Consider the following 14534-nt stretch of genomic DNA (forward strand, 5'->3'; position numbering starts at 1 on the left):
TGACGTACTCCTATTTGGAACCAGTCTGTTGTTCCATGTCCAGTTCTAACTGTTGCTTCCTGACCTGCATACAGGTTTCTCAACAGGCAGGTCAGGTGGTCTGGTATGCCCATCTCTTTCAGAATTTTCCACAGTTTATTGTGATCCACACAGTCAAAGGCTTTGGCATAGTCAATAAAGCAGAAATAGATGTTTTTCTGAAACTCTCTTGCTTTTTTGATGATCCAGCAGATGTTGGCAATTTGATCTCTGGTTCCTCTGCCTTTTCTAAAACCAGCTTGAACATTGGAAGTTCACGGTTCATATATTGCTGAATCCTGGCTTGGAGAATTTTGAGCATTACTTTACTAGCGTGTGACATGAGTGCAGTTGTGCGGTAGTTTGAGTGTTCTTTGCCATTAGCACATGGCATCTTCATAAATTACAGCTAAGTAGGTGAACTCTTCAAAGCACTTTACAAACAATACCTTCTTCATTTCTCAATGAAATATTTCCTCAGTATACCTATGAGAAAGATACTATCATTATTAACCCTAATTTGTGAATGATGAAATTAAGATTTAGAGAGATTAAATAGCTTGCCAAAAGTTACACAGTAACTATAACAAAGATTTCACACAGTCCATGCTTACTCACTTACTTACTTTCCATGCACCCAATATTCAAAGCCCTGGGGAAACCCAGATTAACTCATTATTCATTTTACCGAAACAATATTATAATCTCCTCAGGATATTTAAAATGCCCTGAAGCCTTCATTCATTTGTTCATTCACTCATTCATTACTTTATTCATTCCATAAGCATTATTCCAGGAACTGGGAATGCAGCTATTTACATACAAAGCCCTTACTTTCATGGAATTTATAGTCTAGCCCATGTTCAAGGGGCTTTAAAATCTGCATTCACAAAAAGACTTTTCACAGAGAGGGGCAGAATGTTCTCTGTTTCCACACTAGGGACAGAGAAGCAGTGTAAGACAGAAAGTCCATAAGCTTTACTGTGGAAAAAAGCAACCATTTCTTGTAAAGAACAACATTTCCACTACTTGGATTAAGGTTTACAGACCCAAATTAACTAAGTTGCATGAATTTTCACAAATATTCTCAAGTATGTCCTATGATATAGAGTTAGTCGTGTGTGTGTGTGAGAGAGAGAGAGAGAGAGAGAGAGAGAGTGTGTGTGTGTGTGTGTGTGTGGTTGTGCTCAGTGGCTCAGTCGTATCTGACTCCTTGCAAACCCATGGACTGTAGCCCCCCCAGGCTCCTCTGTCCATGGAATTTTCCAGGCAAGAATACTGGAGCAGGTTGCCATTTCCTACTCCAGGGGCCCTTCCCAACCCCAGGACCAAACCCCTGTCTCTTCCTCTCCTGCGCTGGCACGCAGATTCTTTACCTCTCATCAGCTGGGATGCAACTGTGATTAAAACCTGAAACATCACTATCCTAGGAGTATGGCCAGGGTTTTTTCTCCTAAATGCTTATCTTTTCATTAACCCAGTCATAAGCTCAAAGGTCCTTTATACATAGCAAACAGACTTTCACAAAACATATCATTATTAGAAACAAATAATCTCCATTATTGACAAATGGAGATTTATTTTCTCCTTACAACAGATTTTTTTCTAAATTATAGTCTCCAAGTGGCAAAAAATGAAGCAGTACTGCTGGTAAGTTCACAAGACTTAAGCCTATAGAATCTCCAACTGGGCAACTTTCATGCCCCATTTAATGTACAGATTCAAAAATCCTGGTATACCCTCATTTTACTTGATAAGGGCTGATTAGCTTTGCAATTAAGCTATATAGTTTGGGGGCATAGCTCTGAAAGAATACCCATCTACTTACTGCTACTTAAAAAGTCTTACTTTCAGTATAATAGCCTTTTCCGTTAGTTTCAATTGGATAGAGCAGACAATATCTCATGGCACCATTTAACACAAGCGCAGTATATGAGTACACCAAGGAACAAGCAACTCTCTCAGTTTGCAGTTAATGAATCAAAGTTTAGGACGACAAATTGGCTCGCTGAAGCAAAATAGTTAATTAACTTTTAGTCAGAAATATTCATCCTGCTTTCCTGGCATAAACAAGTCTCATAAACTCTGTTTACTTACTCAAGTGTTTTTCTTCTCTCCTCCATCCCTAGGCATCATTCAGAGCTCTTTAATATATCATGTCAGAGTAGCTTCATAATTTTAATCCAATTTTTTATGTTTTCAGCCTCCAAGACAAAAAAAAATTACATCGCTTCATCATTAATGTAAGTTCTGTAAACACCGGACTATCAAACAGAAAAAGAAAGAAAGAAAAGCCTCCAATGTTTAATTCTGTAGCCTCTATGACTTTGAATGTTAATAGAATCAGACTTCGTGTTTCTTAAAGTAAACACATTAATTCTAAATGTTCTGTTAGCTCAGGCTGTTTAGCCTGTCAGGTAAGGCCGCAGATTAATGTGATAGCAGTAGCTGGTGTGTCCAATTAGCAAAGAGGTTTAATGGCAGCTACTCCAGACTCTCTTGCCTCTGGTATTTTACAGAGGCACCATTTCCTTAAAACAACATTTTACATATTAGCTAATAAGAGAACTATGTCAACAGCTTTGATGAATATGCATCTGAACAGTCGTTACATTATATACTCTCCAGCCACTCTTCCAAAGTCACCTTTCGCTAATTTCCACCCCCCCTCACCGCTAATTATTATGTTTCTTCTAGAGAGAAGGGTGTCTATTTGTTATCTTCTGTCATTGGCCTGTGTTTTCTAAAGAAAGACTGTCTGCTACAGTGAATGCTTGCATTTAACAGCTACCAACACTAACTGCAGTTTGCATTTTGTTCTTTGCAATGTTGCCACGAAGTTTACTTTTTTTTCTAGCTCTGCACCAGATTTCTTAAACCTCAAGTCATCATCATTTTATGAGATGATTTTTCCAAAAGCAAATTACAGGTTGATGAATTAAGTAAGTGTTGGTCAAGAAATGGTGCTTATTTTTGGAAGTGACTCATTTGTGTACGAAAAGTCAGGTTAATGTCTTTCTCTGTATGTTTAGGAATAGACATAGCATACTAGAGAAGGCAATCTTCAACTGGAAAATAAATTAGTTTCAAAAAGTTTACTCTAGGTTGACATATTTTCCCATAGGTAAGTTAAACATATTTTAATTTATGTATGTATTTAACTTAGGTAAATTCAACTTATTTTTCCATGATACCAATCCTAAACAAGATTGATATTGTTTAATTCAGCAAACCTGTGTTGGAACTCCTACAAGGCATCAGGTGAGGTTCTAAGGGCCAGGAGTAAGGGCCAGGAGATGAATAAGATAGAGTGCTGTCCTCAAGGATTTGCAAGGTAACAAGACAGAATTTATTTTTATGGTAAACTCATTCAAAGCTTTTCCTTGAAAAGACTCTCCTTGGAGAGTCTTGGGAGAGCAAAGACTCTCCCAAGTATAATTCCAAAGAGTATAATAAGTGCATAGAGTGTTAGTGAAGGAAAAAGGGTACTAATCCAAGAAGGGGAAGGGTGATGAGGGTATGAGTGAATAGGTAGGTTCCCTAGGTAAGGTTTGAAAACTACTATATTAGGGCAAGTTTTCAGGCAGTAACACAGGAGGAGGGGCTGCTGCTTTTTCATGGAGTGAATTGTGTAAGCAAATACTTGGGATGATTGTAGTAGATCTCCCAGCTGCTCTGAGGATGGGTTGTTAAGAGCTCCAAGTTGCATTCTTCTGAGAATTGTTCTCAACCTATGGGAAAGAACTTGCCTGGAAATGCCTAAGTTACTCCCCTTTCCAAAAGTGGCACAATACCAATAATACACTGATATGGCCAGTCCCCTTACCTCAGGGTAGGAAAGCTTTATGGTATAATTCATGCTCCAAAAGCTCCCCATAGGATCAGGTGAACCCACATCTTGGCCTGTCCTGTTGTGCCTCCCTTGTTCCATTTCAGGTTTCTCCTGAAGGCAGTTCCTCAGTAAATACTGGCACAAGAATCTGCATCTCAGGCTGTTTCCAGGGAACCAAACCCAAGACAGTGGTATACAGCATAGGAATGCTTGGAGAACTTCAAAGGGTTGCATTGATGGAGCATAAAAGTGTAAGTTCTGACTGGTAAGACTGGGAAGAGCCAGTTTATAGACTGGGCAACAAGGTTCTTTGGGCAATAATTCCCAAAAGTATCAAAATTCACAGAAGCATTCATTGAACTTCAATACATACCAAGTACTGATGTGAGTAGAGGGAGGGAAATCATTCAAATACCACCTTGGATGGCAAGGAAAGTATCTTCCCTGTTTACAATAAATAATAATTCACATCCCATCTCTCACCAGTCACCAAAAATAAACTCCTAGATCCAAGCCACAGAGGTCAGGGGCTGTGTGATCATTTGTAGAGACCTATTCTTGGTGATATGGAAGGGAGAGATGGACTGACAAAGTGAAGAGCTGGGGTAACCCTCTAAGCAATGCAAAATTGTAAGGGATTAGACACTGGGTTGAGGATGGCAACCAAAGGAATGAGATTCAAAATGGGCCAATCATGGGCTTCCATTTTCCTTCTGTGTCTTCTCTAGATTCTTCTTGCCTTGACTTTGGGAGCTCCTGCTAGAGCAAACTACTAGGGCCACATTTCCAAACTATCTGGGGGACTTTAATAGTTCAACACATTCTTTCCTTCTAAGAGCCTCTGCTTTGCCTTCTACTCCGCCAGTGATTGCTCCTGACCAGGATATCTTTCTCATCTCTTCCAGTGCAATCTGAGAATCAGGTCAACACTCCAAGCTTCTCCCCTTATCCAGTCACTCAAATAAGCACACATACCTTTAAAGCATGCTCTAAGGGTTTTTTCCTTCCTGTCAGAACAGTAAAAAACAGGGCAGGCAGATGCACTAGATTATTATTTTGACATTTTGATTGTGTGTCTTCCCCAGCATCCATTTCCTCTGACTATAGCAACCATCCTCAGTTTCTTTTTAACAGTGCTCAATGCCTTCCCTCTCAATTCATTTATCCTGAAAGGGTCCATTACTATTTCCACCAAACAAGGGGGCTCTATTCTGAAAACATGAAGGGATGGAGACTCTGTAGCTACCGTGCCCCACAAACAGAAAGAATGAACTTCCAGAAAATATACAAGAACACTGCAGATGAAGGAAAACTGCTTGGTCCCTGAATTCAGCCATGTCTGAAGCCACATCGACCCTCAGTTTTTCAGCATTGTGAAATATTAAATTCTCTTTTTCCCTTTAAGCCTCTTCGAAACAATTTTCTTAGCCCTTTCAACAGAGAGTCCTAACTGATCTAAGATGTCTTCCATTTTTCAGATAGTATATATGACTATATATAAAGCTAATCTTCCTTTGGCTTCACTTACTGAAGGACCTTTAAATGTCTTCCTCTTCCTTCATTCATTTATACACAGTATCCCAAACGTGTTCCAAGTAAAATTAGATTGGGTTGTTGCACCATACAAAATGTAAAAGGAAGGAGATGCTCCATGGTCACATAAATGTGGAAATTACTTCCTTCTGCAAAGTTAGATGAGTTCTTTACTGAAGGACTTCTGAGAGTCTTTAGCCTATGACTTACATGCTAAATCTGCAAGTGTATGCATGTGTGCTAAGTCACTTTGCTGTGCTGTGCTGTCGCTTAATCATGGCCAACTCTTTACGACCCCATGGACTGCAGCCCACCAGGCTTCTCTGATGGAGATTCTCCAGGCAAGAATACTGGAATGGGTTGCCATGCCTTCCCCCAGGGAATCTTCCCAACCCAGGGATCGAGCCCATGTGTCTTATGTCTCCTGAACTGGCAGGCAGGTTCTTTACCACTAGCGCCACCTGGGAAGCCCCAAATCCCCAAGTGAGGGTCTGTCTCATTCCCCTCATATGAGTGACTGGAGAAATGCTGTTTTCATGGAGCAACTGTGGGGCAAGATTACGTGAAATACATTTCAGAAAATGGGTACCCAGTTGAAATTCCAAGCTTTTTTCTATTCCAAACTGCTTAGCATTAAGGGGTCCTTTACCTACCATCTGGGCTTTTGATCATTCCATCTGGTGTGCTCCCAAAGGGCTCTACCCAAAAATAAGGTTGGAGGACTGGGTAAAAGGGAATTATAAGCAAAGGAGAGGGATAAATCAGGGTGCTCCATGCCACCCCAATTTGGAAGAAATTTTCATTACCCTTGGGCAGACTGTAGGTCTCCAATGTAATATGGTCATTTTTATCGTCACTGCTTCATGCGGTGTACATTTGTTGAACTTAAGAATGTATCCATGAAAACTTCTAAAACACACACACAAACAAAAAACAGAACCCAAATCCTCTGCCCAGAATACAAAAACTACTAGTTAATTACCTTGAATACATCTGAGCAGAACAGATTTTAGAAAGGCACTTATAAGGTTTTGGCTGTACTTTCTAAAATGTTTTTGATGGGCTTTTCATGTTTTAAAAGTCTGACAGCTGCTCCTGAAAATGAAATACTGTTTGTCAGCAAGCTACAGTTAACTCATTTCAATAAATAGGTAATTTGTTCCCTTAGAAAACAATTGAAAGCATTCAATGACATTTGAGCGGAAAGAAAAACTGAGTAATTTTTAGATGGGGGAGGAACAAATTTTTCATGCCATTTCACCCCAAGCTCTCTGAAAGTAAGAGAGGGATTGGACACGTGATGGCGGACTATTCTGGTATCTCCAGTGAAAAGGATCAAAATGTAAATGATTTTCTTTTACAGCCTGACTTAGTGAAAAGAGGCCACAATATGAAAACCTGACTCCTCTGTGTGGCCTTTTGCGTTCACTTTAAAGAGACACGGCATCTAAAGCATCTCTCTGAACCTTACTCTTCCGTGCTTTAAGAGACATTCTAACTATGGATAACGTGGAAATCATACATTTTCTTCCAAGAGCTTCTCAGTCAAGATAATGCCTCCTCTAACACTCCTCTGATGCAGCCAGCAGTTTACTGGACCAGATCAGAGATTTTTCTAGTTTTCTCCAGCCTTTGGTACTCCCAGTTGCGTGTGTATCCACTCCACAGTTAGACACACACACACACACACACACACAATCTACATCTGGTCAGGAAAACAGAAACCACGGAGACATTTCAAAACACAAAGGACTTAGGAGTTCCCTGGCTGTCAGTGGTTGGGACTCTGAACTCTCACAATGTTAGCCCAGGTTCAATCCCTGATGGGAAAACTAAGATCCCACAAGCCACACAGTGTGGCCAAATAATATACATACACACACACACACACACACAAAGGGCTTAATATAGGAAATTGGTACAACAGGTGTTGGATGACTAAAATAGAAAGAAGGGAGCTGTGAGGTAGACTAGGCAAGAAGCAGTTACTACCCTAAGACTGAAAGAAGAAAAGGCAGAGAGGAGTTTACAAGGACCTATGAGCATGAACCAGGAGCCTTAGGAATTGGTGCTCAGCCCTCAAAGGACAGGGCACATAATTGGCCATGGCTGGTACCCCAAGAGTGTATGAAGACACTGTTCTTAGGGTGCTAAAAGTAATTAGAGGTTGGAACCAACTTTCGCTGCTAGGGCCTCCTACTATGTTGTCATTGTTTTTGTTTAGTTGCTAAATTACGTCTTTTACGACACCATGAACCATAACCCACCAGGCTCCTCTGTCCATGGGATTTCCCAGGCAAGTATACTGGAGTGGGTTGCCATTTCCTTCTCCAAGGGAATCTCCCTGGATCAGAGATTGAGCCTATCTCCTGCATGGGCAGGTGGATTTTTTTTAACACTGAGCCGCCAGGGAAGCCCACTTCACACTGTAGAAATAGGTAAAACAGGAGAGAAGTCCTCTCCCTCCTCCTTACGCTTTCCAGTCTCTCTCTAGTGCCCCTATTGGCAGATCCTAAAAGACAACAGGGACTTCCCTGGTGACTCAGTGGTAAAGAATATGCCTGGCCAATGCAGGAGATGCAGATTTGATCCTTAGCTTGGGAAGATCCCTTGGAGAAGGAAATGGCAACCCACTACAGTATTCTTGCCTGGAAAATTCCATATGGACAAAGGAGCCTGGCAGGCTACAGTCCACAGGGTCAGAAAAGAGTTTGACACAACTTAACAACTAAATAAAAAGAGAACAACCTTGGCAAAGAAGTTTTAGGAGAGTTGACTTGGAGCTGAGGGAAAATAGGTAAATGACAAATTCTCCTAAGGGAAAGATGACTGACTTTGGGCAAGTTGCATAAACTCACTGGCATTAATTTCCTCTTCTGGGATAGTTACATCTACCTTGGATGGTAGTGTCATGTATACAAATAGATAATCTAAATAAAGGGCTTAGTATAATGTCTGTACCATAATAGATTCCCAATAAATAAAAATTGACTTCCTCCTTTTCCTCCCTATTCCTCATCTTTCCTAGTGGAATAAAAGGCTTTCTACCTTGTGACTGGACTCTTGGGCATCAGTAAACACCTGTAAGCTCACTGGCAGGGCAATATTTCCTCTAAGTTGGAGAGGTTTTATCAGCCTAGCAAGATTCTCAAGAGTTTCAAGGAAAAGACACGCAAATTGCTTCCAATTCATTGCTTACAATGAATTCATTGTAAGAATACATGGGAAATAGAAAGGGAGGTCTTAGAAGAGCAGCTTCCTGCTCAGGAATGTGTGGCAAACTTCATAAGACACCAGGAAAATCTGCCTAACTTTGCTAGGGACAAGAATTTTTGCCTGTGTGACCTGACTGTTTCTTCACTTAACATCTGTGTTTCCCCCAAATTGTGAATTTAAATGAGGTCTTTTGCCCCTCTAGGTATGAAGTGTTGCTACTGAGCAGAGTTCACAGCAAGTCTTCTCAAAGAGTATTGACCTCTGAAACTCAGCCTACATGCGACTGATTCCAGATCATATAGCTTCCCCTATATAATCATTGAGATAAGGTAGCAAGGTTCAGCTTGATCTCTGAAAGGCCCTCTCCTAATTCATCCACCACAATGCAAAAAACGAAGTATTTTCCCCACAAACTAGACCTTACTGGCTCTTTCTGTCCTAACATAAAGAAATAGTTTCTACTCTGTTCTTATAACTATCCTGTTCCAGAACTATTTCTCATTGAGCAAAGTTTCATGAAGCACCATGAGAAGCAGTGTATAAGAGTCCACCAAGATAAGTGGATATCTAGGAAATAAAATAATTTGTCTTTCAACCACATCATGACATGGATCTCAGAATCGGGGAACAAAGCAAAAGAGAAGGAAATAATGCCTAGATCGCTAAACTGAAGGATTAAACGACTGTGGTATTAACAGAAATGGAGAAAACAGTGATTGGGTTTGCTTGTGATGAATGAGTTGTAGAAAACTTGAAGAGGGTACTTGTGGAGTGTCCAAATACACTTTTAAGCATGATATAGAGAAGCTTTGAAAAATCAGAGAGTGAATCCTGTCTTATTTTGTTTTATTTTTAGTGCAATGATTTCTAAGCTTTCTGGTATCGTATGTCACTTTGAACATCTAATTACAGCCAAATATACTCAGTAAAAAAGCAAAGAAAGCTTTCTCTGCGGAATCACCATGGCGGCTGGGACCCTGTACACATATCCTGAAAACTGGAGGGCCTTCAAGGCCCTCATTGCCGCTCAGTACAGCGGGGCTCAGGTCCGCGTGCTCTCCGCACCACCCCACTTCCATTTTGGCCAAACCAACCGCACCCCCGAATTTCTCCGCAAATTTCCTGCTGGCAAGGTTCCAGCCTTTGAGGGTGACGATGGATTCTGTGTGTTCGACAGCAATGCCATTGCCTACTATGTGAGCAACGAGGAGCTGCGGGGAAGTACTCCCGAGGCAGCAGCGCAGGTGGTGCAGTGGGTGAGCTTTGCTGATAGCGACATAGTGCCACCGGCCAGCACCTGGGTGTTCCCTACCTTGGGCATCATGCACCACAACAAGCAGGCCACAGAGAATGCAAAGGAGGAGATGAGGCGAATTCTGGGGCTGCTGGATGCTCACTTGAAGACGAGAACTTTTCTGGTGGGCGAACGCGTGACGCTGGCTGACATCACAGTTGTCTGCACCCTGCTGTAGCTTTACAAACAGGTTCTGGAGCCTTCTTTTCGCCAGGCCTTCCCTAATACCAACCACTGGTTCCTCACCTGCATTAACCAGCCCCAGTTCCGGGCTGTCTTGGGAGAGGTGAAACTCTGTGAGAAAATGGCCCAGTTTGATGCTAAAAAGTTTGCAGAGAGCCAGCCTAAAAAGGACACCCCACGGAAGGAGAAAGGTTCTCGAGAAGAGAAGCCGAAGCCCCAGGTGGAGCGGAAGGAGGGCAAAGAGGAGAAGAAGGCGGCTGCCCCCTCTCCTGAGGAGGAGCTGGATGAATGTGAGCAGGCGCTGGCTGCCGAGCCGAAGGCCAAGGATCCTTTTGCCCATCTGCCCAAGAGTACCTTTGTGTTGGATGAATTTAAGCGCAAGTACTCCAACGAGGATACGCTCTCCGTGGCGCTGCCGTACTTTTGGGATCACTTTGATAAGGATGGCTGGTCCCTGTGTTACTCTGAGTATCGCTTCCCTGAAGAGCTCACCCAGACCTTCATGAGTTGCAACCTCATCACTGGAATGTTCCAGCGATTGGACAAACTGAGGAAGAATGCCTTTGCCAGTGTCATTCTCTTTGGAACCAACAATAGCAGCTCCATTTCTGGGGTCTGGGTCTTTCGAGGCCAGGAGCTTGCTTTTCTGCTGAGTCCAGATTGGCAGGTGGACTAGGAGTCATACACATGGCGGAAACTGGATCCCGGCAGCGAGGAGACCCAGACGCTGGTTCGAGAATACTTTTGCTGGGAAGGGGCCTTCCAGCATGTGGGCAAAGCCTTCAATCAGGGCAAGATCTTCAAATGAACACCTCTTGCCATCGCCCAGCCGCCTGCACCTGCCCTTCGGGGAGAATGGGGGTCATTAAAGGAAACTGAACATTGGAAAAAAAAAAAAAAAAAAAGGCAAAGAAAATGTCCAGATGTATATATAGCTAAATAGTATGTAAACTTTTAGAAGATCTTCAGAACTTGCAGATTAAGTTCCACCATCTCACCCATGTAATGAAAAATTATACAAAATATAAAAATCGAAAGCCCTGAATCTGTACTGTGTTAGAACTTAACATCTTTTGTAAATCACCTTCTTCACCCCCAAACAAGCTAAAATTCAATCTGTGCCAAATAGCTTCTTTCCTGGCAAAGCTTTTGATAGATAATGAGAAACAAAGCAGGGCAATTCAATGATAAGAGCTTCTAAATATTGCCAGCAAGAAAATAACCCAAGGTGTTCATTTTCTCAATTACTGCAAAGTTCCTTTACTTGTCGGATGGCCGAGTGCTCCTGACCAAACCTTGGGGCTAACTGTGCACATCCTGGCTTATCTGGTGCTCCCTAAGCCCAGAGCCAGCAGCTAGCAATATATTTCACAGATTGATGTACAATCATAAATTTACAGGCTTGATGGTCCAGTGAGGCTCCCTGCTATGTGAGATAATGAATAGGAAATTGTCAGAATAATTAGCCAAGTCAGACTTTGCAAATCTACCTGTGTATTGAAAGTAAAGAAACAAATAAAAATGCCCATCCTTTGACAGAATTAGAGATTGAAAGGTGAGATGTGAAAAAAAAATGACATGGTCAAAATACTGCTTTTTGCCATTTTTGCTGAATTTAACTTCCTACCTATACAGAATCCAGTGTGTACCTCTCTCAGATCCTCCTACAAAGCACCAGGATTTATTCCTATTATTCCAGCCACTGGAAGTACTGCTATTTCTACAGTCAACCCTCTCGAGAAATTGCCCTTAGCTGGAGTCAGCTGTTTTGGCCAAGGTCAGACTCTTACTAGGAAGGAAGTAGGGAAGTTCATACTAAATAAGTGGTCAGTTCCAGATTATAAAGGTCTAGGCTCTCTTACCAGAATAAGACACAAATCAGAAGGGTCAACCCATCTTCAAAGCTCCCTAAGGGGTTGACTGAAGTCTTGGTTGAGATTACACTGTAGACCGACTTCTCTTTCTGCCCATTCCTAGCTATTTCCCTAAGAACGCTCCCTACCAGAAGTTGGTACCAATTGCTATCTGAGTATGTTTTTCAGAAAATCTAACTTGCAGCATTGTCAAATCATATATCAGTGTCAAGATTATAACAAAGAAATGCCCTTAACAAGGAATAATCTATTCAATTCAATTTAAGAAATATTTTTGTATGCCTACTATGGACAAGGCAAGTCTACACCAAAAGTAAGTTTTTTCTTGAGATGTTCCCTTGAGAGTTTTTTTTTTATTGTTTTTTTAATTTGTTGATTTGGTTAGGTGTAGTGAATATATACATAGACACTAACTTCTAAGGTGACCCTTCTGAGTAAATTTACCTACTTCTGGATTTTCACAGTCTAAACTAAAAAAAAAAAAATCTTAAAAAATACACCAAAAGAGAAACTACTGATGATGAAAGTCAAGGCTATTTCTGTTACATTTGAAGTACATAATTATGTGTACAGCTTAACATTAAATTCAAATAGGTCAGGGAAGGGCATAAAAGGACTTTGTAGATATATATATAAAGGTGATATTTGATATAAATATCATAATATATTATCAATGCAATAAAAGACACCACAATATCTATTAACTAGAAAGACCAAGAGAGGTGAATGGATTATATGAATTACATGTGTTAAAGGATATAACAAGTGTTACATAGGTATAGTTCTAAATGCTGTGGGTGAGTCCCACTTTGTGCAAATCTGATACTTGAAACCTAGACTAACATAAAAGATGGAGAGTGATTTTAAAATAAATGTGAGACTGATGGGATCAAGATAGTAGAACAGGAAGATTCTGAGCTCACTTTCCCTCACAAACACATCAAAACTACAAATACATACAGTGCAACATTCTCTAAGAATGATCTGAAAACTAGCAGAATGGCTCTCGTACAACCAAAGCTCCAAAGAAAGAACCACATGGAGTATGGTAGAAAGGGGAGAAGTGATCTAGTCAGGCAGGACCCACACCCCTAGCAGGTGACCCACAAGAGGAAGAGGATATCACAGGCTTGGGGAGCCTCCCTTTGGAGTGAGGAGTTCAAGCAACATATTAGGTAACCCAGCTGTGGGGTCTAACACCAGGAAGACAAATCGCCTTAACTGATTTAAATATCAGTGGGGCTTAACAGAGGAGTGTGAAAAACCAAGACTCCACTCTCAATGAACGCATGCACAGGTTTGCTTGCTCCCCATCTCAGCACAGAAACAGCAGACTGAAAACTGCCTCATGCTCTGGCCATCCTGCCAGGACAGCCCCACAGACCCTCCAGCCCACATCAGCCTCCTGCTTCAGCCCCACCTGCCTCGCCACAGAACCAGCTTGGGCCTCACTCCTGCCTCTAGCCAGGGCAGAAACTGCCATGGCGGGTGTGCATATACACAAAGGAAGGAGCAAAGCCAGCTCAGGAGGGCAGCTCCAAGCCCTTGAGCCCCGGCCATGCCCCCAACCACAGCAGAGATTATTACTGAGCCCAAGAGAAGCCCCAGCTCACACCTGGCTCTAGCTATAGCCCCTCCATCCCTAGCCACACCTTGCACCAAGGCACCAACTGCAGCACAGCCAGGAGAAGACATGGCCTGTGTTCACTTTAGATCTAGCTCTTCCACCTGAACCACCAGGAACACACAGACTGCATAGGAATACCCACACAAGGACATGACTTCGAGACCAGGATAGGCAACTGTGTCAATTAATTTCGTGGAGACAAAAAGAGAATACTATTCAACCAGAAAAAAGGATGAAATTTTGCCTTTTGCAACAACATGGATGGACCTAGAATGTATTATGCTACAAAGGAGGCAGGAATACACAGTGGAGAAAAGACAATCTCTTTAACAAGTGGTGCTGGGAAAACTGGCCAACCACTTATAAAAGAATGAAACTAGAACACTAACACCATACACAAAAATAAACTCAAAATGGATTAAAGATCTAAACGTAAGACCAAAAACTATAAAACTCCTAGAGGAGAACATAGGCAAAACACTCTCTGACATAAATCACAGCAAAATCCTTTATGACCTACCTCCCAGAATATTGGAAATAAAAGCAAAAATAAACAAATGGGACCTAATTAAAATTAAAAGCTTCTGCACAACAAAGAAAACTATAAGCAAGGTGAAAAGACAGCCTTCAGAATGGAATAAAATAATAGCAAATGAAGCAACTGACAAACAACTAATCTCAAAAATATATAAGCAACTCCTGCAGCTCAATTCCAGAAAAATAAATGACCCAATCAAAAAATGGGCCAAAGAACTAAACAGACATTTCTCCAAGGAAGACATACAGATGGCTAACAAACACATGAAAAGATGCTCAACATCACTCATTATCAGAGAAATGCAAATCAAAACCACTATGAGGTACCATTTCACACCAGTCAGAATGGCTGCAATCCAAAAGTCTACAAGCAATAAATACTGGAGAGGGTGTGGAAAAAAGGGAACCCTCTTACACTGT

The 14534-nt window shown here is 41.6% G+C and overlaps 1 protein-coding gene and 1 pseudogene across 1 annotated transcript; both read left to right on the top strand.

Moving 5' to 3' along the window:
• The first annotated feature begins 9561 nt into the window (after nt 1-9561).
• On the top strand, nt 9562-10244 carry LOC139176025 (elongation factor 1-gamma-like). Its single transcript, XM_070794450.1, has one exon. It carries the CDS (start codon nt 9562-9564, stop codon nt 10069-10071), a length of 510 nt encoding a protein of 169 aa, XP_070650551.1. The 3' UTR covers nt 10072-10244.
• Nucleotides 10198-10968, top strand: LOC109562836 (elongation factor 1-gamma pseudogene; annotated as a pseudogene).
• The last annotated feature ends 3566 nt before the right edge of the window (nt 10969-14534 follow it).

Source organism: Bos indicus, chromosome 8 (genome assembly GCF_029378745.1).
Source record: "Bos indicus isolate NIAB-ARS_2022 breed Sahiwal x Tharparkar chromosome 8, NIAB-ARS_B.indTharparkar_mat_pri_1.0, whole genome shotgun sequence".
In the NCBI taxonomy this organism is placed as follows: Eukaryota; Metazoa; Chordata; class Mammalia; order Artiodactyla; family Bovidae; genus Bos; species Bos indicus.

What these genes read in the sequence shown, in the direction of transcription:
- LOC139176025 (XM_070794450.1), top strand. Translation starts at nt 9,562, where the DNA reads ATGGCGGCTGGGACCCTGTACACATATCCTGAAAACTGGAGGGCCTTC.